Source organism: Heloderma suspectum, chromosome 15 (assembly GCF_057233095.1).
Source record: "Heloderma suspectum isolate Gila_16-S chromosome 15, 16-S_ref, whole genome shotgun sequence".
NCBI lineage: Eukaryota > Metazoa > Chordata > Lepidosauria > Squamata > Helodermatidae > Heloderma > Heloderma suspectum.
The window spans coordinates 1,012,470-1,036,589 of NC_139472.1; the positions used below are offsets into that span (position 1 = coordinate 1,012,470).

General features: G+C 54.8%; 2 protein-coding genes across 2 annotated transcripts; one reads left to right on the forward strand and one right to left on the reverse strand.

Moving 5' to 3' along the window:
- The first annotated feature begins 326 nt into the window (after positions 1 to 326).
- On the forward strand, positions 327 to 11,444 carry LOC146335149 (uncharacterized). The gene is given in 10 exon segments (XM_084822291.1): positions 327 to 333; positions 641 to 699; positions 828 to 954; positions 4,826 to 5,022; positions 5,404 to 5,882; positions 6,703 to 6,787; positions 7,825 to 7,951; positions 8,747 to 8,863; positions 9,286 to 11,202; positions 11,205 to 11,444. Coding segments are annotated over 10 exon segments (3,270 nt in total). The 3' UTR covers positions 11,360 to 11,444.
- Positions 11,445 to 19,555: 8,111 nt separating this feature from the next.
- On the reverse strand, positions 19,556 to 23,587 carry TMEM82 (transmembrane protein 82). The gene is made up of 6 exons (XM_084822319.1): positions 23,411 to 23,587; positions 23,262 to 23,334; positions 22,505 to 22,679; positions 21,386 to 21,794; positions 20,157 to 20,344; positions 19,556 to 19,867 (listed from the first exon to the last, which is right to left on the reverse strand). The coding sequence occupies exons 1-6, from the start codon at positions 23,502 to 23,504 to the stop codon at positions 19,763 to 19,765; spliced, it is 1,044 nt and encodes a 347-aa protein (XP_084678445.1). The 5' UTR covers positions 23,505 to 23,587; the 3' UTR covers positions 19,556 to 19,762.
- Between the last annotated feature and the right edge of the window lie 533 nt (positions 23,588 to 24,120).

Below are 24,120 nucleotides of genomic sequence, written 5' to 3' on the forward strand. Positions count from 1 at the left end.
CTTTTGTTCCATTTAGCAGGGCGAGGGGGGAGCTCTTTTGACGGAAGTGCCCAATCCCATTTTGTAGAAGCTCTGGGGGCTGCATTCTAGTGGGGGGTCCAGCTGAAGGCAAGGGGGGGGGCAAAATACCAGCCTATTGGAGCTGAAATCTCTTCCTGCCAGTAATGAAGCCTTAGAAGAGGGATTTCAAGCTTTTAGAAAGGGGGAAACTGCACAAAAACTGGGAAACCACCAAACACTCTGTGGCTGGGGGAAAGGGGCAGGGCCAGGGCCTTCTGGGGTTTGGCCCCCCCAGCCTGGGGCTCCCCACCCCGAAATTTAGTGCGATGTCAGGTGATGGTGGTGTTGGGGAGCTCTGAGATGATCCCCCGCTCTGCCTGCTCTTTGGCTCCTCTCCCTTGTGCGCCATTCTTCTAAGCTCAGAGCAACAGCAAGAATTATCCTGCACTTGGGAGAGGGGTTAGTCTGGATGTCCTCTGGGAACCCTTGACAGCCTTGAGTGGCCAGGAGAGAGTGAATGAACCAACAGGGCTGCAGTGTCCTGCTTTTGCGAAGGAGCTGCCTCTCCACAGATGGCTCTTCTGGAAGGGGGCCTCTGGGGAATGTGGCCTTAGCTTCTCCCCTCTTCCCTGCCCCACAGAGATGAGGTCATCCAAGCCAAGTGTGTGTGAAGAAACTTCCGTTCTGGGAGAGACGCAGGCAAGATCTGGCTGCGAGTCAGAGTGCTTGGCTGGGCTCTGGAGTCTTCCTTAGAGTGCAAGCACCCTGCCAGAGACGAGCCATATCTATTGGGAGTGTTAATGCAGTGAGCCTCTCCTTACGCTCAGCCTGGGTATACGTGTAAATCAAACATCTATCACAAAAACGCCGTGACCTTCCAGCAGCCTCACTCCAAGGCAACCCAAACTCCAGATAACGGGCTCTCCCTGCTCCTGGAGGTCTCGCCACTGAGGTGTGAGGTCTTAACAGAACAAGTGGTCATGGATTAGCTACATTTTGGGAGCCTTGCCAGGCAGACGCAGGCAAGTCTATACTCAGGGACATCATAAGGGGTGGGTGGATGGAGACCCCTCAGGAATAGCCCAGGTGCCCTCCTTAAATAGTCATCTTTCATGAGGGAAGAAAGGTAGATCTCTAACCCTTTTATTTTGAAAGATATAACGGGAAAGGTACAGAGAGATCGCTCTCTAAAAAGCAATACGAAGACCTTAAACACGTAATTCTACCTGTTATGTTGTAGTTCAGCTTTCCATGCAGGCTGCGGATGATGGCAGTTGTAGTTCAATGCTATTGGAGAGCATCAGAATGGGGAAGGATGATTTCCTCACCCCCTCCACCCTGGCCAGCTCCCTCCACACGTGTCTCGCTAAACAACAAACACATATGATTTTACTATCAGTTTAAAAACGACGGTGGCTTTTCCCAAGGATCCCAGGGTTTGTGATTTGATAGTGCGGTCACTGAACTTGAGCCGGACATCCTAGAGAGTGAAGTCAAGTGGGACTTAGGAAGCATTAGTAACAACAAAGCTAGCGGATATGACAGTATTCCAGCTGAGCGATTTAAAATCCTAACAGATGATGCTGTTAAAGTGCTGCATTCAATATGCCAACAAATCTGGAACACTCAACAGTGGCCACAAGACTGGAAAAGGTCAGTTTATATTCCAATTCCAAAGAAGGGCAACGCCAAAGAGTGTTCAAACTACTATACAATTGTGCTCATTTCACATGCCAGCAAGGTTATGCTCAAAATCCTACAAGCTAGGCTTCAGCAGTATGCGAACCGAGAACTACCGGAAGTACAAGCTGGGTTTAGAAGAGGCAGAGGAACTAGAGATCAAATCGCCAACATTCGCTGCATCATGGAGAAAGCAAGAGAATTCCAGAAAAACGTCTATTTCTGCTTCATTGACTATGCTAAAGCCTTTGATTGTGTGGATCACAACAAACTCTGGCAAATTCTTAAAGTGATGGGAGTACCAGACCACCTTACCTGTCTCCTGAGAAACCTGTACGAGGGTCAAGAAGCAACAGTAAGAACCAAAGATGGAACAACCAAGTGGTTCAAAATTGGGAAAGGAGTATGACAAGGCTGCATATTGTCACCCTGCTTATTTAACTTATATGCAGAGTACATCATGAGAAACGCCGGGTTGGATGAATCAGAGGTCGGAATTAAGATTGCTGGGAGAATTATCAACAACCTCCGATATGCAGACGATACCACCCTAATGGTAGAAAGCGAAGAGGATCTAAGGAGCCTCTTGTTGAGGGTGAAAGAGGAGAGTGCAAAAGCTGGTTTGAAACTCAACGTTAAAAAAACGAAGATCATGGCATCTGGCCCTATCACTTCCTGGCATATAGAAGGGGAAGAAATGGAAGCAGTGACAGATTTTACTTTCTTGGGCTCCAAGATCACCGCAGACGGTGACTGCAGCCATGAAATTAAAAGACGCTTGCTCCTTGGGAGGAAAGCTATGGCAAACCTAGACAGCATAGTAAGAAGCAGAGACATCACCTTGCTGACAAAGGTCCATCTAATCAAAGCTATGGTTTTCCCAGTAGTAATGTATGGCTGTGCGAGCTGGACTGTAAGGAAGGCTGAGCGCCGAAGAATTGATGCTTTCGAACTGTGGTGCTGGAGAAGACTCTTACGAGTCCCCTGGACTGCAAGGAGGTCAAATCAGTCCATCCTAAAGGAAATCAACCCTGACTGCTCATTGGAAGGACAGATACTGAAGCTGAAGTTCCAATATTTTGGCCACCTAATGCGAAAACTCCCTGGAAAAGACCCTGATGCTGGGAAAGACTGAAGGCAAAAGGAGAAGGGGACGGCAGAGGATGAGATGGCTAGATAGCATCACTGATGCAATGAATATGAACTTGAGCATGCTCCGGGAGAGAGCGCAGGACAGGAAGGCCTGGCGTGCTATGGTCCATGGGGTCACGAAGAGTCAGACATGACTGAACAACAACAACAACAACCTGAGCATTCTCTGTTTGGAGGGACCTTGCTTCCCTTTGCCCCACCAAACAAATCTTTCCTAGGAAGAGGGAAATGCAGGTATTGTTAAGCCACTTTAAACCTCAACAAGAGTGAGCCTTGTGGCACCTTAAAAGACTAAGGGCACAATCCTATGCATGTTTAGACTAGGGATGTACGAAAGTCACTTACCTTTTCGCAGATGTGATTCGCGGTGGGGGGGGGGAGGCGCTCCGTCCCTCCCCCCAGAATCCTCCCTGGCCGGCTCCGTAGAGCCGCCTGCCAGGGCCATCCACAGCCGGAGTTCTGGCCATGGACGGGCTGCTGCGGATGCAAATGGCAGCTGCCATTTGTGTCCTGCGAGGCTGCCATGATAGGCTACGTAAGTATTTACGTAGCCTATCACGGCAAAGAGCAGGGACTCAAACGGCGGCCACTACGCCGTTTGCATCCCTGCTCTTTGCTGTGATAGGCTACGTAAGTATGTAGCCTATCACAGCAGCCTCGCAGGACGCAAATGGCGGCTGCAGCAGCCGGTCGAAAGACCAGCTGCTGCAGGAGATGCCGCCGCTGGAGCCCCAGGTAAGTTTCGTTCCGGGGCTATTCCGCAAGATGGCGGGGGTGGGAGGCCGTTCCGCCACGGGTTTCGGGGAATGCCAGTGCATTCAGCCTCACTGAAATCCGTGGTGGAATTCTCCACCATCCCTAGTTTAGACTGAAAAAAGTCCCACCCCTCCCAGTGTTCTCCAGCTGGCTGGGGAATGCTGGGAAGCGTAAGACTTTTTTCAGTCTAAACATCCATACGATTGTGCCCTAACACTTTTATTATGGCAGAAAGCTTGGCAGGCTTACAGCCCACTTCATCCCCTTATACTGGAATAATTTGCTTTTATGGTGCTGCAAGACTCCAGGTTGAATCCAGGATGTGCCTTGCACAGAAGGTGCCTCTGTCCCATTTGGGGGGGATTCCCCCACAGCTCACCCCGTTCAGCACAGTTCCCCAACCCTCTGTGTAGCACTTTCAGGGGGGTGCTTTGAGGGGCTGCCATGGGGAGAAGGGAGCAGGAAAGCCTGCTTCTGCCACTACAGTTTCACACGTCAAAATCTGGATCCAGCCGTCAGTATTGTCTTTTCTGCAACAGACAATGGAAACAGTTCAGCCAGCTGCGTGAATGCCGCCCGAGACCCCTGCTTTGGATCAGTCTGCTTGCATCCTCTTGGAGGTCTCCACGTGGCACTTTTCTGGAGACAAATGGAGCGAGGCTGAGGGCGCTGGCCCCCCAAGGCCGCCTCCTCTCTCCCTGTTTCAGGAGGGGTGGGTGAGTGGGTTTGGGTTTCCTGGTCTGGACTTGAATTGTTGTCAACCACTCTTGCGGAAGCAGCTGCGCTGTGTCAGCACTCGACAGTTAGTCAGAGTGGTGGCTGCGGATGTCTGACTCAGCTAGGGCTTAGCGTGGGGAGGGGGGTGTTGCGGTGGGTTGGGGGGAGCATCCAATCCCCACAAGCACCGCTAATCAGCCAGGGAGGGCAGCTCAGCAGGAGGAGAGACATCCCTGGAGAGGCCCTCTGCAAATAGCCGCATCCCAGGGCGACAAGGGAAGGGCTCGGGGGCCTGAGACACAAATACTGGGGAAGAGATGAGCGCTGCTTCCCCGGCTCACGGCAAGGGAGAATCAAAGCCTGGTTCCCAGCCCGTCTGGCTACACCTTTGCATGCACAAGGGTGGTGTCTGTTTGGGCCTGAATCCACCCAGCGCTGCTGCCTCGCCCAGGACGGCCATTCCCATGCTTCAGAGAGGGGGCTCTTTTCCTGGGCCGGCACTTGGTGGGCTTATTTGCAGGCTCCCTCGTAGCGTGTGCAAAGGCCCCGTGCGTCTGTGCTGGTAACCTCCCTCATGTGGAGAAGCTGTTCCTCCGCCCCAAGCAGGGCCTTCGGGGCTCAGAGGTTGCCCAGGGCGGCTTCCTTTCGTTCCGCACATTCTGTGCCACCCCACAGCTGAAGGTCTCTGGGCAGGTCACAAAAATTAAAACCATGAAGGTACATTACGTAAAGTATAAAACCGGCCACGAAATGACACCGAACAAGTAGCACCCACCACCACGTCAAGCAATCGGCCGAGGCTGCGCGAGAGGCTCCTGCTCTGCTGCCCAGGGCCTGAGGGGGGAGTTTTGCCCGGCACCTGGCGGGCCTCGTCTCGCGGGCCTCGTCTCGGCCCGGCTGCACACCCGCGCCTCTCGCGCGGCCGGAAGCGGGCCGACCTGAAGCCCGCGGGGCCGCTGCGCTGCGCTGCGCTGGGAGCGGCGCACGGCGGCACGCTGCGGAAGAGGCGCGGCGCAGGGCAGCGGCCTCCCGCGGGGGCTGCTGCGGGCCAGAGCCCCGCCCGGGCGCCTGCGCCACGCCCCTCAGCCCCCGGGGTAGCGGGGCTGCCCGAAGCCGGGAGCCTGCAGGGCGCGGCTGCAGAGGGGCCCCGGGGCAGCCGAGACCCCCGCCCCGCCCCGCCCCGCCCGCCCGCCCGCCCGCCCGCGGCCCTTCCCTACGCGCGGAGGGCTCCGAGGGCGCGAAGGAGACGAGCCCGGCAAGGCGGAGCCCGCTCGGGCCCGGAGCCGCTCGCGCGGGCTGCCGTGGCGCACGCGCCGCCTCCGCCAGCGCGGCGCCGGATGGCGCTGCACGGGCATGCTGCGCCGCGCTTCCGCGCGAGGCTCGGCCGCCCGGAGGGCCCGGCTCGCCGACGGGGCAGCGGCGGCGCTCCGCCCCGTCGAACGCGGCCCCGGCGCGGCCGAAGAGGGCGGGGCTGCGGCGCGCTCCTCCCCCTCGGCGGCGCTCCTCCCGCGGCTGCCGGCCGAGCGCGAGCGGCGCGGCGGGCGCGGGGGCCCGCGGCTGCGCACCACCCGGAGGCGGTGAGGACGCGGGAGGAGCTGCGGGCGGGCGCGGGCCCTCGGGGCGCGGCCGCGGAGCCCCCTCGCGGGCTGCCGCGCGCCGCTGCGGGAGGGGCCCTCGGCGCCGAGGAGGCAGCTGGCGGGGCGCGCGGCCGCCCCCTGCGCCCCTGGCGCGCCACCGAGGCGGCGCTTCCCGCTCGCGGCCGCTCCCGGGCGCGCCAGGCGCGGGGGGTCCAGGAGATAAGAAGGGGGCCTCGCGGGCCGCGGCGTGTGCCCCCCGCGTCGCGGGCTGCAGCGCCCCGCGCTGCCCATGGCGGATGGGCGTGCGGCCCCCCGGCAGATGCGCCAGCCCTGCTGCAGGCAGAGCCGCCTTCCCCGCATCGCCGCCCTCCTGATGCGCGGGACTGCGACCCCCAGCATCCCCCAGCCTGGGAATGCTGGGGGTCGGAGTCGCCTACATCTCGAGGAAGGCTGAGCGAGGTCATGACCTCCGCAGGGCCGGCAGAAGGTGGATCTGGGCCCACTGGGGGGTTTCTTGCTTCTCAATCGTATTAACAGTAGTGGCCACAAAATCCCCCCCCCGCGCCCTCGGTGGCACCACTGGAATGGCAAATCCTTCAAAGGAGGGGGTCGCCAGGAGTGCCTTTTCTGGGCGGAAGGGGGGCCGTTCTGGCGCTCCAAACAATCCCCAGCCTCAGAATTCTTTAACTCCTAAGTTCAAAATGCACCTCTGGGCAATACTTGTGTTCCGGCTAGTCAGAACTGCAGCGGAAGCGTGGGCGCTTCCAGGCTCCCCGGACCGCCCTCGCAGGCTCAGCGCTGTGCCTCTTTTTTGCACCAGGCTCTGGCTGGTGGGTCTGAGGGCTCTAGCAGAAGACCAAGTCGATCCCGCAGGGCTGACATCTGCCCAGCCCCAAACGATGGAGGTAAGCGGGGGCGGGAGCCCATCCAGGTCCTCAGGGCAGCGCAGCTTGGCCAGGAATAGGCAAAGCACCCCAGGGGCCCTCCAGATGTTCTGGGGCTACTGCCACTCCCATCACCCCCCAACCGCTGGCCATGCTGGCTGGGGCTTGCAGGACGCATCCGAGAAACATCTGGAGGGCACCAGTCGCCGCCCCGCTCCTTGGTTCTGGGGCTTTTCTTTCCTGTTGTTTCCGGTGCTGCAAAATGCTGCAAAACGTCACAGACGGGACCACCGCCGGGCTCCTTTGGCCATCTCATGAGAATGATGCCAAGCAGGATTTGAAGCGAAGACTGAGTGGTGGGGGGGGGCCTCCCTGCCCCGCATCCCTCCAAAGCCTTCTGGTTCTGCAGCTCCTGGAGACCATTTGCTAACACCCCCCCCCCCCCCGGCCTGCTTGGGAAGAAGCAGGAAGCAAAGTCCTTTTCACCGGTGGCCGGCCGTCCAATCCTGCAACGCCCTCTGCAGAGAGGCTGGGGAGGACTTTCTATTTTAAGTCTTCTGGCTTATTAAAACAAGCCACAAAATCGTGTAAGGGCGCACCCCTATGCACATTTAGCCAGAAAAGCCCCACAACTCCCGGCATTCTCCAGCCAGCCATGCTGGGGGTTGTAGGACTCTTCTGGCTGAACGTGCCCGGGAGTGTGCCCTTGGCGTGCTTTTGGGCCCTTGCACTGGTGCCGCCTTTTACTTTGGTTTTTAGTCTAGTTCTATTCTGTTTTAAACCTTTGAATGTTTTTATGTTACGGTTTATTGCACTGCTGCATTTTATGGTTTTAATCAAGTCTTGTTCAGTGAGCTGCCCAAAGAGCTTCGGCTATGGGGCAGTAGAGAAATGCAGCAAATAAAAGAATAATTGCTTTGGTTTTGCTTGTTAACCAGAGATTAAATGAAGCTGCAGGAAAGTACCCAGGTTGTCCACCTTGAATTCTCCTTTCAGGCTGTGTGAAGTGTCTGTGGGGTGGGGGGATTATTTGTCAGGAATGTTTCTTCTTGTTTGAGGGTCTGGTGGCCTTTGAGGAGGTGGCTGTGTATTTCACCAAGGAGGAGTGGGCTCTCCTGGATCCAGGCCAAAGGCTGCTGTACAAGGAAGTCATCCTGGAGAACTATGTCAACGTGACCACTGTGGGTAAGAAACCCGTTTCCCCTTGTCTGATGTTGCTGCAGGCATGAATGGCAATTGAGCACTGCCACGGTGCAATCCTGTACAGGTCTGCTCAGAATGAAGTCAGACAGAGTTCAAGGGGGCTTATTCCCAAATGCATATAGCAGCCTTTCCCAACCTGGTGCCCTCCAGATGTGCCGGACTGGCCATGCTGGCTGGGAATTATGAGAGTTGCGGTCCAACACATCTGGATTGTTTACCAAGCCCAGGGCTGTCTACCTTGCCCTGTCACTGATGCTCCGTGCTCCGGACCCTTGACTCCTGCTTGACTCTGCTTCTGGACTGTGCAACGTATCTGATGCCAAACTGTGTATTGACCTCTGCCTGCGGTCTCAGCTGCGCTTGCCTTCTCCTGACCCCACGTATCTGACTGCTGGCCTGTGCTTTGACCTTCGCCAGCCACCTTGACCACTCCTGCTTAGCCGAAAGCCCACTGGTCCGAAACCTGTGTGCCTCAATATCGGTTGGCTTCGTTGCCCTGCTTCTTGGTTAGCCCTGCACTCAGAGCTGGCTGCAGTCAATGCAGAACATTTGCTATATGCCTTTGGGAGTCAGCCCCATTGAACTTAATGTGGCTTAATTCTGAGTAGACATGCATAGGATTCTTGAGGGGATACTGTTCTGAGAAGCACAGTGGTCAGGGAAGCAGCCAAAGTCAGTTGCTTGGAGCTGATTGTAATATCTTGTTCCTTCTTGTTCCATCTCGCCTGAATATTTTGCAGCTGGAAGTAATGCATCTGTTTGTGTCCTCCAAACTAGTTCCCAATCCTGCTTTCATTTCCAAACCTGCCCTCATCTCCTGGATGGAGGAAGGGGAAGAAGATCTCTTTGTCCAAGATCCCGAGGAAGGAAAGAGATCAGCAGTTTCCCGTTCAGGTATGTGGTAGCACCCTTTGCTGCCTGGGATTTGTGGGGAAGGCTCCCTGGCTGGCCGGCAGATTCTCTGGTTTGTGTTTTGTATCATCCAGGACAGGCTCAACCCATCCGGCTGAGAGTTCCTGTCCGCTTTGACACCTGCCGACATATCTCCTTGCCTCATAATAAGATACACTGTCATTGTGGGCCAAAGCAAGCAGGAGCTGCTCGGCACTCTAAGGGCACCAGCCTGGAGGCATTCCCCTCATCAAGAATGGCCCCCGAGGCTACCAGAACTCTTTCCATCCCTGCAGCAGGGCAGAAACTGGATTGGAGTGGGGCAAGCAGCCAAATCTGTGTTAGTTCTCCACAGCGGCTGATTGACTGGAGGCCCCATTTCTCACTTGCATGCCTCATCCTGACACTCTGTGCTTCTTATCCAGGAGGTGATGGGAAGGACGCAGAAGATGTGCGGGAGCCCAGCGTTGTGTCACTGGAGTCAACTGAGCAGGAACTGGAGGTAGAGACCGCTGGGGATCAAGAGGGGTCCAGGAGGCAGAAGTGCAACCAAGAGGAGGTCTGGAGAGATCAAGCCATTTGCCAGCATGGTGACTCTCAAGAAGGCCCATTTGAGCGTGACCGTCCCATGGCAGAAGGAAAGGATGAGTTTGCTTTGTGCGGGGAAAGATCCCACTGGAAACCTGGCGTTGCTTCACATTGTAGAATCAACACAGGGGAGAAGCCACAGATATGCAGGGAGTGTGGCATGAGCTTCAGTCAGGTTTCATACCTTGTATCGCATCAGCGAGCCCACACGAGTGAAAGAGCTTTGGACTGGGAAGGATCAAATATGCAGGAGGGAAACCACAGAGGGAACCAGAGGATTGATGCTCTTACTTCTCAGAGTGAGGATGTCTGTGTCATCCCAATCGAACAAGAAAAAAGCCACGGGAAGAGGATGAATACATGCTCTGTACGTGTAAAGGCCTTCAGTCATAAATCAAGTCAAAGAATTCACGCAAGGGAAAGGCCACACAGATGCCCAGACAGCAGTGAGAGCTTTCAGCATACTGCACACTTCATTAGACATCAAACAATCCACACAGGGGAGAAACCATTTCAGTGCCTGGAGTGTGAAAAGAGCTTTAATGAGCAGTCAAGCTTTACTTTCCATCAGAGACTCCACACAGGAGAAAAACTTTATAAATGCGTGGAGTGTGGGAAGAGTTTCATTAATAGTGCCAACTTGACTTCACATCAAAGAATCCACACGGGAGAGAAACCATATAAATGCTTGGCGTGTGGAAAGAGCTTCAGTCATCGTGCCAACCTGACTTCACATCAAAGAATCCACACAGGGGAAAAACCATTTCAGTGCTTCGAGTGTGGAAAGAGCTTCAGTCAGCATTCAAACCTTACTTCGCATCAGAGAACTCACAGTGGTGAGAAACCCTATAAATGTTTGGCGTGTGGAAAGAGCTTCAGGTCAAATGCACACCTTAACTCCCATGAAAGGATGCACGTGGGAAAAAAACCATTTCAGTGCTTGGAGTGTGGAAAGAGCTTCACCCAGAGGATACATCTTACTAAACATTGCGGGCTTCACACAGGGGAAAAACCCTTTAAATGCTTGGAGTGTGGGAAGAGCTTCAGCCAGAGCTCAAGCCTCACTTCACATCATATAATCCATACAGGGGAAAAACCATTTACATGCTTAGAGTGTGGAAAGGGCTTCACTCAGAGGATACACCTTACTATACATAAAATAACCCACACAGGGGAAAAACCATATAAATGCCTGGAATGTGGGAGGAGGTTTAGTCAGAGCTCGAACCTCACTACACATCAAAGAATTCACACAGGGGAGAAGCCATATCATTGCTTAGAGTGTGGAAAGAGTTTTAGCGAGCGCTCGAGCCTTACTTTTCATGAGCGATTCCACACAGGGGAGAAACCTTATAAATGCTCAGAGTGTGGAAAGAGCTTCAGTCGTAGTACCTGCCTAACCTCTCATCAGAGAATTCACACGGGGGAAAAACCATATAAATGCCGGGAGTGTGGAAAGAGCTTCAGTTGGAGCACCAGCCTTACTAAACATGAAGGACTCCACACAGGGGAGAAACTGTATAAATGTTTGGAGTGTGGAAAGAGCTTCATTAATAGTGGACACCTTACTAGACATCAAATAATCCACACAGGAGAGAAACCGTACGCATGTTTGGAGTGTGGGAAGAGTTTCAGTCAGAGCTCAAGCCTTACTTCACATCAAAGAATCCACACAGGGGAAAAACCATATCGATGCCCACAGTGCGGGAAGCGCTTCAGCCAACGTTCAAACCTTACTAGACATCAAGGAATTCACATTCGAGGAAACCATATAAATGCTTGGAGTGTGGGAAGAGCTCCATTAATAGGGGACGCCTTACTAGATATCAAATAATCCATACAGGAGAGAAACTTTACAATGCTCAAGAGTGTGGAAAGAGCTTCAACCGGAGTGCACAGTCAGTCACTTAGGAAAGAATTTAAGTGAGCACTGAAAACCTTACCAAACAGCAGGGAACTACAAGTAGAGAAACAATACAAGGCATCAGTCTCTAGCTAAACTGCTGTACATAATGAGAATCCTGGGCAGGTTAATATGGGGGAAGGCGTCCCCTTGAGATACAGGTTAATATGGGGGAAGGCATCCCCTTGAGATACAGGGATGCAGACAACTCCTGCTATGCAATCCTGTGTCTGTTTACTCAGAAGCAAGTCCCACTGTGTTCAACGGGACTTTCTCCCAGGTAACTGCGCATAGGATTGCAGCCTTAGTCAGCTGCACCAAAACCAACAGACCTGGCAGCCCCTCTGGCAATGGTGACGGCTAACTGGAGACGTTTTCAAAACCAGGGAAAGGACCTGCCAGGTTCAGGAGGAGTCTCATGGCCGGCAGCTGGTGTGTTTCCTTGTCTCTTCCTAGTCTCTGCTGGGAGATGGCATGAAACCAAAGGATTGCTGGAACCATGTTGCTTTTTTGAGAACCTTCCTTAGCATGACCCCTCCCCCCAGGCAGTTGTAGAAAAGTCCAAGGAATCTGGTGGGCGTGCATGTATTTACTTTGTGGCAGCGGTAGAAATAATTCATGTTTAACGGTCCTGTGAACTCTGATTTCCTTTATAATATTACTTTGTAATTGCAAAGATGTGCCTTACTTTTCCCCTCCTCCAAACCATCACTGTGGTGCATGTGCACCAGATAATATTGGGGTTTGTGTGATAGGACTTTAAGGCTTTCTGGGGTCTGGAAGAGCCAGGTGTGGGCAACGTACTGAGATTTGAGAAACTGATGGGGGAAAGGACAGGAGTTGAGGGGGAAAGTTCTATGTGCCTCCCCGACCATAACCCCAGTAAAAATGTGTGCCTGATACATGCCTGGCACGAACCCTTCTCAGCTGGGGGTGGGATGCGGCCGGTGCAGAGCAGGTCCCTCTCCTGGTTACTTGCACCAGCATGCATGTCTGACCCAGGGACATCCTGAGGGGTCAGAGGGGTTCACCCGAGCCACTGGTTCGAGGAGCTGTACAGCTGCTCCCTTCGCAGCTCCCTCTCAGCCAGGTCTCTGTGGTGGCCTAGCGGTTGGGTCCTCACCAGACATCCCCCCAGGCAGCAGTTCAAGACCCCCTTTGGGTCTGAGAACCGACGCTAGAGCCATAAAAAAAGAGTAGACGCTAGGAAAAAAAAGGGGGATAAAAACAAATTGGTTGAGGGGATGGAGAAGTGAAACCTTGTCGGGCCTGCCAGGACAAGCTACCTCCGCGGCAGTCGGTTTTTACTCATTTCTCTTTAAACGTAGCTGGGCCACGGCCACACGTGGGCACAGGCCCATCTGCAGTCCCATGGTTGCCGCGTCCCATTCTTCCCCCCCCCCCGCAGCCCCCGCTGACGCGCACACTGCTGCATTAGGAATGACATCACATTTCAGTTCATTATTATATTTTGACCACCCTGGGAGGTCCCCAAAACGTGGTGGACGACCTCTGATCCATGTTTTTCTGAATGTCACATTGCTGCCCGTGGCAGTCCCTGAGTAGCTCACAGAATAAAATACAAAAGACAACAGAGAAAATAAAACGCAGTATAAGGGACGTGCTATTTAGACGATGGGTATAAAGGGCTTTCAGTGGTCTTAAACATGTCTTAACAGCCAGTCCTAGGTGTGCTAACTCAGACGTAATTCCTAAGTAAGGCGCCAGTCTTGGGCTGCATGACCCACAGAGGTATCGGGAGAATTTCTAGGTTTCTGCTGTAAACATTTCTATTTACTAAATTTGTATGGCTGCCCATCAAGATATGGTCCCTGAGCAGCTCACAGAACAAAAAAATAAGAGTCATTAAAAGGCAGGCAAGACAATAAAATGCAGCATTAAAAACTCTTTTACCAGAGGAAAATACAGCCAAATTTTGCAGCTCAGTTTTAGCATGGTGGTTTGTGTTGACAAGTATTTGCTTAAATAAAATGAACTTGCCTTCAGTGCCTGCCTGAATATATCGGTAAGATCCTGTGATGCCTTCATTGAAACCAGCAGCATGCTGGTTTAGATTTGACACAAAGGTGGCTAGTAATACAGCTAAGAGAAATCATACACGGCCCCAGGAAAAATTACCTCTTGGCTCTGTGACAGTTTTATTAACAAACTCTTTTGAAAATATGACGACTCAGATCTTTTTCCAGTACCCAGATTTGGGTGGGTGGGTTACATGATTATTTCAAAGTGGTGCAATGAAAAAAGCGCGGGGGGGGGGGATCCAATGGTGCCTACCTGAGTTCTCATATTCTTGTGCACACCCCACTCCCCTGAGCAGGAAGAGGTTCCAGGCGTGCAGCACTGACCTGGGTTTGGCCACTTTGGAAGGAGGCACTGGAGGCTTTTTGGCGTTTGGAATGGTTTATTTATGGCTTATGGTTTCACTGAGTTACGCAAGCCCCTTCGCCACAACAAGGCAGTGATCCAGGAAGGGGCTTGCGTAACTCAGTGAAGCCATAAGCTATGCCGTGCAGGGCCACCCAAGACGGACAGGTCATGGCAGAGAGTTCTGACAAAATGTGGTCCACTGGAGAAGGAAATGGCAACCCACTCCAGTATTTTTGCCAAGAAAACCCCATGGAACGTATCACAAGGCTAAAAGATATGACGCCGGAAGATGAGCCCCTCAGGTCGGAAGGTGTCCAATATACTACTGGGGAAGAGCAGAGGGTATTTCCAAGTAGCGCCAGAAAGAGTGAAGCGGCTGGGCCAAACCCGAAAGGACACTCAGCTGTGGATGCGTCTGGTGGTGAAAAGAAAATCCGATGTTGTAAAGAACAATATTGTTTGGGAACCTGGAATGTCGGATCAATGAATCAAGGTAAGCTGGAGGTGGTCAAACATGAGATGGCAAGATTGAACATCGACATCTTGGGAATCAACGAACTAAAATGGACAGGCATAGGCGAATTTAATTCAGGTGACCATCATATCTACTATTGTGGGCAAGAATCCCTTAGAAGAAATGGCGTAGCACTCATAGTCAACAAAAGAGTGGGAAAAGCAGTACTGGGGTACAATCTTAAAAACGATAGAATGATCTCAGCACAAATCCAAGGCAAACCATTCAACATCACAGTAATTCAAGTCTATGCCCCAACCACTGATGCCGAAAAAGCTGAGGTTGATCGGTTCTATGAAGCCCTACAACACCTTCTAGAACTAACACCAAAAAAAGATGTCCTCTTCATCATAGGGGATTGGAATGCTAAAGTAGGAAGTCAAGAAATCACCGGGATAACAGGCAGGCATGGCCTTGGTGTACAAAATGAAGCAGGACAAAGGCTAATAGAGTTTTGCCAAGAGAACACGCTGATCAACACTCTTTTCCAACAGCACAAGAGATGACTCTACACATGGACATCACCAGATGGTCAATATCGAAATCAGACTGATTATGTCCTTTGCCGCCAAAGATGGAGAAGCTCCGTAGAGTCAGTAAAAACAAGACCTGGAGCTGACTGTGGCTCAGATCATGAGCTGCTTCTTGCAAAATTTCGGCTTAAATTGAAGAACGTAGGGAAAACCACTAAACCATTCAGGTATGACCTAAATCATATCCCTTATGAATATACAGTGGAGGTGAGGAATAGATTTAAGGGATTAGACCTGATAGAGTGCCTGAGGAACTATGGACGGAGGTCTGTAACATTGTTCAGGAGGCAGCAACGAAATCCATCCCAACGAAAAAGAAATGCAAGAAAGCCAAGTGGCTGTCTGACGAGGCTTTACAAGTAGCTGAGGAAAGAAGGGAAGCGAAAAGCAAGGGAGAAAGGGGAAGATATACCCAACTGAATGCAGAGTTCCAGAGAATAGCAAGGAGAGACAAGAAGGCCTTCTTAAATGAACAATGCAAAGAAATCGAGGAAAACAACAGAATGGGAAAGACTAGAGATCTCTTCAAGAAAATTGGAGATCTCAAGGGAACGTTTTGTGCAAAGACGGGCATGATAAAGGACAAAGAAGGCAGGGACCTAACAGAAGCAGATGAGATAAAGAAGAGGTGGCAAGAATACACAGAAGAACTATACAGGAAAGATCTGAATGTCCCTGATAGCCATCACTGAACTTGAGCCGGACATCCTCGAGAGTGAAGACAAGTGGGCCTTAGGAAGCATTAGAAACAACAAAGCTAGCGGAGTTGACAGTATTCCAGCTGAGCTATTTAAAATCCTAAAAGATGATGCTGTTAAAGTGCTGCATTCAATATGCCAACAAATCTGGAACACTCAACAGTGGCCACAAGACTGGAAAAGGTCAGTTTACATTCCAATTCCAAAGAAGGGCAACGCCAAAGAGTGTTCAAACTACCGCACAATTGCGCTCATTTCACATGCCAGCAAGGTGATGCTCAAAATCATACAAGCTAGGCTTCAGCAGTATGCGAACCGAGAACTACCGGAAGTATAAGCTGGGTTTCGAAGAGGCAGAGGAACTAGAGATCAAATTGCCAACATTTGCTGGATCATGGAGAAAGCAAGAGAATTCCAGAAAAAGGTCTATTTCTGCTTCATTGACTACGCTAAAGCCTTTGATTGTGTGGATCACAACAAACTGTGGCAAATTCTTAAAGAGATGGGAGTACCAGACCACCTTACCTGTCTCCTGAGAAACCTGTACGAGGGTCAAGAAGCAACAGTAAGTACCAGACATGGAACAACCGAGTGGTTCAAAATTGGGAAAGGAGTACGACAAGGCTGCATATTGTCACCCTGCTTATTTAACTTATATGCAGAGTACATCATGAGAAATGCCGGGTTGGATGAATCACAGGTCGGAATTAAGATTGCTGGGAGAATTATCAACAACCTCCGATATGCAGATGATACCACCCTAATGGCAGAAAGCGAAGAGGATCTAAAGAGCCTCTTGTTGAGGGTGAAAGAGGAGAGTGCAAAAGCTGGTTTGAAACTCAACGTTAAAAAAACGAAGATCATGGCATCTGGCCCCATCACTTCCTGGCATATGGAAGGGGAAGAAATGGAAGCAGTGACAGATTTTACTTTCTTGGGCTCCAAGATCACCGCAGACAGTGACTGTAGCCATGAAATTAAAAGACGCTTGCTCCTTGGGAGGAAAGCTATGGCAAACATAGACAGCATAGTAAGAAGCAGAGACATCACCTTGCCGACAAAGGTCCGTCTAATCAAAGCTATGGTTTTCCCAGTAGTAATGTATGGCTGTGCGAGCTGGACTATAAGGAAGGCTGAGCGCCGAAGAACTGATGCTTTCGAACTGTGGTGCTGGAGAAGACTCTTACGAGTCCCCTGGACTGCAAGGAGGACAAATCAGTCCATCGTAAAGGAAATCAACCCTGACTGCTCCTTGGAAGGACAGATCCTGAAGCTGAAGCTCAAATATTTTGGCCACCTAATGCGAAGAGAAAACTCTCTGGAAAAGACCCTGATGCTGGGAAAGACTGAGGGCAAAAGGAGAAGGGGACGGCAGAGGATGAGATGGCTAGATAGCATCACTGATGCAATGAATATGGACTTGAGCAGGCTCTGGGAGAGAGCGCAGGACAGGAAGGCCTGGCGTGCTGTGGTCCATGGGGTCACGAAGAGTCGGACACGACTGAACAACAACAAATTTACAGAGCCAAAGTCCATTGCAGCAGTACAAATTGCTGCTAGCCAAAGCTCAAACCTCCTTCCCACCCCCCGCCTCTGACCTGGCTCACACATGATAACCCAGAGTATGGACTGTTGAACTGTAGGTTGTTACATACAAACTTTACACTATGGTTTAACTATGGCTTGTTAACCACAAACAACCCAGGAAGAGAAACCATGGGTTGTGGACTCTGGGTTGTTCATGGTTAGCAAGCCATAGTTAAACCATAGCGCATGGTGTGCGCGTAAGGGCAACCTGCGATTCAACAGTAACACCCCATGATTCAATGGCAACCCGTACGCTACATTGTGGTTACCTGCAAACCAGTTCTCTGCCTGTCTCAAACTGCACTCTGTTGTTCTTTAGATCACCTCCTCCTCAGCTGGGGGAGGTTTGCCCCCATCTAGGCGGTGCTGTAGCAGGAAGCAACTTGCCAATAATGGCTGCCCATGGCAGCCTATTGCCTCACAAGAGGAGGTGTTTGCCAGGCCTGGGCTATTAAGTGAATCTAGTGTCCAGACTCCTCTCCCAGTTGGGACTTCTCCTGGGGGGGGGGGGGAGATTGGGTGAGCTCCAGTGAGGAGGCAGTTGGCAGGAGAAGAGATGGGAGCACCCTGGGGAGGGGGAAGAGAGGGAGACCCCCCCTCATGCAGGCCATGTGCAGCTGAGCCATCTGGCCCGCCCTTCCTGCGCGCAGAGCCAGGGGGGTCTCTGCAGCAGATTGCAAGGCAAAGCTGCCCTGGAAGTTGGACAGGGGCTTACAATGATTTCTGTGCATTCCACAGATGTGGATGCAAAAGGGTGGGCAGGGAAGGGGGCTTGGAGGAGGAGAGGGTGGAGTGGGAGCAGCAGTGGGGACAGGGAGGTCAAGGAGGGGCCCAGAAAGAGCCAGGCGAGGAGGGGCCAGTGTGCTGTGCCTGCATTGCGGCGTGTTCAGGCCTCTTCACCTCTGCGCTCTCTTGGAGCTGGCCTTGGGAGGCCAGCACTATCTTCCCCATTTGCAAACTGGGATGGGTTGGTGGGGAGGCCAAAAGAGCTAACACTGCTAGTCCTGCCCCCTCCCCATCAATTTCCCAGGGCCCCAAGGGTCCATTCGTGCCAGTGGAAGTTATTTTTCCTCTGCTTAATTGTCATGCCCCGGGGGGGGGGGGGTCAAGGGGGTTTGCGGCAGGGGAGAGAAGGGTTAACTCCCCCCGTCCCACTTGTTGCAGCCCCCTCCCCCACACAAAGAAATCTTCCCTGCATGGCAATTCACCTGAGAGAAAACACTTTGTCCCATTGGTTTGGGATGATCTGGGATAGGCTGCAAATAAATGGAAAAAAGTATTTCATTTGAGATGATTTGGAGGAGAAATTCATTGGCTGGCTTTGCCTCCAGTGAAACCTAAATAAATCCTAGTCATGATTTCAAAATGTGCATATATAGATATAAATCTGTTCATGCAATTTTCCTGCAGACATGTGTCCCAGGGGTGCCAGGTGTTTTCAGGGCCTAGCAATGCCTCTGCTGCCAGCTAAGCCTTGGGCAGTCAACAGCGCAGGCATTTAGGGCCGAAGAAGAGCCCTGCTGGATCAGGCCAGAGGGCCGCCAACACAGGAACATCAGAAGCTGTCTTCTGGAGTCAGACCCTGGGCCCAGCTGGCCCAGTACCGTTGGCACTGACTGGCAGCAGTGGCTCTCCAGGATTTCAGGCAGGGGTTTTTCCAGCCCTACCCGGAGATGCCAGGAATCGAACCTGGAACCTTCTGCATGCAAAGCATGGGGCTCTCTACCCCTGAGCTACATGCCCCCCCAGCACTGGGTTCCACCCAGTGCCAATGAGCCAGATGTGCCTGGGAAAGGAATAGTTTTGAAGGCAGCTGCGATTCAGTGGCCTTTTGCTGCCTTTGAACACGGAGACCCTGTTCAGCCATCGGAGGTGCACCGACGGGCACTGGTCTAATTCCCCATCTCAGCCAGGAGCAGCGTGAAGAACATTTTTGAAATGGCATAAAGATGGCCACTTGCCAAAAAAAGAGGACACTGAATGTGCCTGCCATTTGCACAGGCTTAGATGCAAGACAAGACTGTAACTGAAATGGACCCTCCGTGCCCACTGAGCTTGCTGCTCTCCTGCCTTGGGGTTCTTTATCTCTGGACCAGATGTGGCTGGATGCCCCACAAATGGAGGACGCCTTCAACCAGAGGACGACCCTCTGTGAAAGAGGGCTCCTGGCCACCCTACCAGGCAGGCAGGCAAGCGACGTCCACCAGGAGTGGCTGGCTCCACGGTCGCCCGGCAAGCGTCACAGCTGAGCAGGGCACTGAACCTGGGCCTTCTCGATCCAAGCCAGAGCAGGGAGGCTTTTCCGTCGGGGCCGCCGACGCACCAACGGATAGATCGCTTGGCGCGAGCCATCTGGCGGGAGGGCCTGTGCGGCACAGGACAGGCATGCTTGGGCGCCCTGCCTGCCTGGAGAACCCAGAGCGTGCTGGCTCAGAAGGGTTTTTAAGGAGCGGAGACAGCTCAATAGGAAAAAATGCAAGGAAATAACTAGAAAGCGAGCCGCCATTTAGTGAACTGACCAACATGACAGATATCTCCAGTGTATAAACCTGCACTTAGATGGCCCAGAGCGGGCCGACGCTGCGAGCCGCGAGAAATCAGGCCAAATCTAGGCCAGGGACTGTCAGCTCCCCACCCCCAGCCTACAGTCACGGGCAGCACCCCCAGCTTCCTCTGTTGGGCCTCTCTGCTTCAGGACGCTGTGGCTGCCAGCTGGGATTTGGGAGGGCGTTCTTCACGTAAACCTGGGGGCTGCCGGGAGGCAGAAGCCGAGCGGGAGAATCTTTGGGAGTAATCCTGAAGGGACACCAGAGAAACCAAAAGAGAAATATTAAGAGTCCAGACACGAGATCAGTGACATCGATTCGCATGAGACCTGTGAGGGGATCCTCCATGGTTAGAAGCAGTCCCGGGGGGCGGGGGACGAGGCCACAGGGGTTCCTTGGTGTGGGAAAGTCCCGGGGCCCCTCTCCAGCAAGATGGTGGACCTACGATACATGGCCTCCCCACCGCCAGCAACCCTCGAGGCGCCCCGGAGTCCTCCTCCCCCGCCGCCGAACGCCCTCCCTTCGACGGCCCGCCTCACCTGCTTCCTGCAGATATCCAGCAGAATGCCGGCCCGCGCCAGGCACCAGATCTCTCCGACCAGCGAGATGAGGATGTTCACGATGTCCATCCACCGGCCCACTGTCATCAGCAGGATCAGCAGCCCGCCCATCCTGACAAAGACTGTCTGGCAGGCCATCTGCGCCACGGGGTTCTGTCGCTGCTCTTCTGCCGTTCAATCACCCAAAACAAAAGTCAGGGTCAAGAAAAAATATAGGATCTTGACACCGGCCAACTACAGGGGGCTGCGTCCTTCCAGAGAAGCCTGCAAGCTCCTGCGAAGGAAGGTGAGGGGGCAGCAGGGCCGATGCACCAGCCGTCCTGCCGGAAGACTGCTCACTTGTTTTCCTCTTCCCTCCTCAGCCCTTTTTCCTTTGGTGTTGTGTCTTTTTAGATTATAAGCCTGAGGGAAGAGACTGTTTTTGTTCATTTTTCTTTCTTTGTTAGATTTGTCTGCTGTACATAAGCCACTGAGGAGCACGATAAAAATTCTTTAAATAAATAAGCAAGCACGCAAATCATCAGCACCCATCCAAGGCAGCCTCCTTCTGCATGCCAGGGGGGTGCTCTGCATCCAGGTCATCAGCTTTACTAGTAAAGAAGCCCAACTGAACAACAGGAAGAAGCTGCTCCACACCGGGTCAGACCCTTGAACCATCTGCCCCAGGACTGAGTGAGTGTCAGAGCAATACGACAATGGAACCAATTACCTGGGGAGGTGGTGGGCTCTCCCACACTGGAGGCCTTCAAGACGAGGCTGGACAGCCATTTGTCGGGGATGCTCTGACTTGGATTCCTGCATTGAGCAGGGGGTTGGACTCGATGGCCTTGTAGGCCCCTTCCAACCCTACTATTCTATGATTCTATGACTGTCTGACTGGCAGCATCTCTCCAGGGCAGCAGAGAGGAGTCTTGCATGCCACTTGCCACCTGTGAGCCGTCTAACTAGAAATGCCAGGAATTGAACCTGGGGCCTCCTTTCCCTTCCCAGACATTAGTAGAACTTCCTGTGACACCACAGAATGCTCACAGACATTCCAGCTGCTCAAGGTGAGGAAAGGATCAGAAGCTTAACATTTATTTAAAATTATGCTAAATAAAGACATTAATAAAGTAAGTGAAACTTTTTGCAAACAGCATGGCTTCCTTTTGGGAGGGAAGTGGAGCACCCAAAGGTCTCACCCTGAGCAGGAGGGAGCGAGGACTCACCCTGCATGTAGATGACCAGGAGCGTGTAGCAGATGGTAAGCGGGGTCCAGAATCGGATGGCCTCGGAGGTGGTGAGGAAGTCCCGGTTGATCAGAGCCACAGCGGCCAAGTCGGCCACCACAAAGGTGACCTTGAGGGCGTTCCCCAGCAGCCGGGGAATGCCGTGCCAGGTGGTGAGCAGAAAGAGGCAGGCCCCACAGTAGCGCTCTCTGCAGTGCAACTCGTACATCGTGAAGACGTGGCGGGCCAAGCGCCAGACGTAGCGGGTCAGGAGGGCGGCCAGGCCCACGCTGAGGAGCAGGTTCCACGTGCGGTGGGGCGCCCCCTCCTGGAGGTAGCTGAGGCTGCAGGAGATGCCGCAGCCCAGCGAATACTGGCACAACAGGAAGAGCTGGCTGTTGTGCGACCCCTGCGGAAGCAGAGAGTTGGGCTGCGTTGGCGTGAACTACTCCTGGAGCGGGCAAAGGCGGCTGCGCGCCGTTCCCTGGCTGGGCCGGGGGATCCCCCAGGTGCCACTCCCCCTCCAGCGGCACGCAGGGGAAGCCCTGCAGGTATCTCTCATCGCAGACTGGAGACAGCTACAAGGGCTCCTCTCCCCGGGCCCTCGGCAGCCCCCAGGAGCAGGGGAGGACTTGGGGTGAAGACTGGGCCCACGGGGTGAAGGGTCTGCACCGCTGCTCTGGTGGCATTAGGCACGCCTCTCAGGAGCAGTTGCCTTCCTCCTCCCACGCTCACCCACCCTCCTCGTGGCCAGAAATACACTCCACACGGGCACGCAAAGATCGCGGCCACGGAAGCCGCGCACAGGCCCGTCCAAGCCGCTCTCCGCCCCCCTGCTCCGCCAGAACGCATCTGCTAGCCTTCAAGGGGCCACGAGAGCCTGTGCTGTGCTGGTCACATCTGCACGAGTCCAGGGCGAGCGCGGGGGCCTGCCTCTTCGAAGGGGTCCCCCCCTCGCTTCGCGCTCCTCCCTCAGCGCGGCCAGAGCGAGAGCCAAGCGCGCCTGGAGGCTTCCGGGATGCGAAGCGGAGGCCTTTAAAACGAGCCCGGCTGCCCGGGCCGGGCTCCCCTCACACCCAGCGCGGCGGCCCCCCGGGAGCAAAGTCGCCGGCGGCACACCTGGTCGAGGGAGAGGGCGGCGGACACGGCCCGGAGGGAGAACTCCAGCGCCACCAGGGCAGCCACCCGGGGCCCGACGACCGAGAAGGCCCCGCTCAGCACGAAGAGATGCAGCGCGTCAAGCAGGGGCCACTGCTGCCGGATGGCCTCCTTCTCCTTCTGCCGCTCCGGGTCGCTGAGGGAAAAGGACGGTCTCGGCGGGGCAGCCGGGAAGGAGCGGGCCGGGGGCCAGCGAGGGGCGCTTGGGGCTCCCCGGGCTCCTGGCCTCCCCTCCCGGCGAGGGGCGGGGGCGGGGCAGGCCAAGCCCGGGCCCAGCCGCCCAGCCCAGCCGGCGGCGCGCCTCGCCGAAGGCGCCGGGGCCGCCCGGGCCTCCGCCTGGGCGGGGCTGGGGAGCCGGCCTCCCGTCCAGATGTGCCCGGCCCGGCGAGGCCGGCGCAGGGCTGCCCGGAAGGGGGCGCCCGCCCCGCCCCGCCGCGCGGCCCCTGCCCGCCGCCCCCGGCACGGGGAGCGCCTCCGGCTCAGCAGCGCCCCGCCGCGGGTGCGGCGCAGGAGCGCCCGAGGGCACCGCGGCGCCCGCCACGCGGCGGGGCGCGGCGCGGCGCGGCCCGAGCACCGTCGCGGCGCCGGCGGCGCGCTCGGCGGCCCTCCGCTGCTGGCCCCGCGTGGGCGCCGCCTCCGGAAGGCCCGGCTGGGCGGCGGCACGCGAGGCGGCGCGGGCCCTGCTCGCGGGGCGCCGCGGAGCCCGGCGCGCGCTCACTTCAGGCACTGGACGTAGAGGTAGACCTTCATCAGGCTGCACAGGACGGAGACGGCGCAGGCGCCCACCAGCCCTGCAAGGAAGCGGCGAGGGTCAGGCCGAGGGGGCGCGGGCGCGCGGGGGGCGCGGGCGGCGGCGGCGCGGCTCACCCTGCAGGAGGGAGTCCGCGAGGCTGGAGCCCCAGCCCAGGCCGGGCGGGCTGGGCAGCCACGAGCCCAGGTAGGCGCCGAGGCCGGAGAGCATCTCGCCCGAAGGGCCGCGGAGAGGCGAGGGGCGGCCCGGGCGGCTGCGCGGAGCCTTCGCCGGCTTCTGCCTCTCCTAGGTCTGGGGAGGGCGGCGGCGGAGGGCAAAGGGCGCTTGGCGCAGCCCTCCCTGCAGCCGCTCCCTGGGCTCCGCGCAGGCGGCGGCAGGTGAGCGGGACGGCCTTTCCTGCGTCGGCCCCAGGAGGCCGGAAGTGAAACGCGGCGGATGGGCTTGGGGCAGGCCAGGCCCGCTGGGTATGATGGGCGCCGCAGCCTGGAGGCGAGAGCGGGCGAGATTTCGAGCTCAAGCCCAGGTTCGCGCTGGCGCGAAAGAGAAACGTGCGCAGGCGAGCACCCTTGAGCGTGTGCAGAGTGCCTTTCTCTCTTCTCAGCAGTTGGGCTGATTTTTATTGGCACAGCGCCTCATGAAATACAGCTCTCCAGGAGCGATTAAAAATGTAACACCAACAGGATACAAAGGCAACAAGAACACAGCTAAAATGATTTTAAAAAAACCCACAGAGGATAAGGCCAAACAAACCGGTGTAGCCAAGTCCTACACTGGCCCCGAGCTTCTCTTCTTCAAGAGTAATGGACAGGAGGATGGTATTCCCTAT

Bases quoted from the DNA above. Each gene is read 5' to 3' on its own strand.
- TMEM82 (XM_084822319.1), bottom strand. From the start codon at position 23,504: ATGCTCTCCGGCCTCGGCGCCTACCTGGGCTCGTGGCTGCCCAGCCCG. The intron at 23,335-23,410 runs GTGAGCCGCGCC...GCTTCCTTGCAG, and splicing joins CGCGGACTCCCTCCTGCAGG to GGCTGGTGGGCGCCTGCGCC. The intron at 22,680-23,261 runs GTGAGCGCGCGC...CTTTTCCCTCAG, and splicing joins CTCTACGTCCAGTGCCTGAA to CGACCCGGAGCGGCAGAAGG.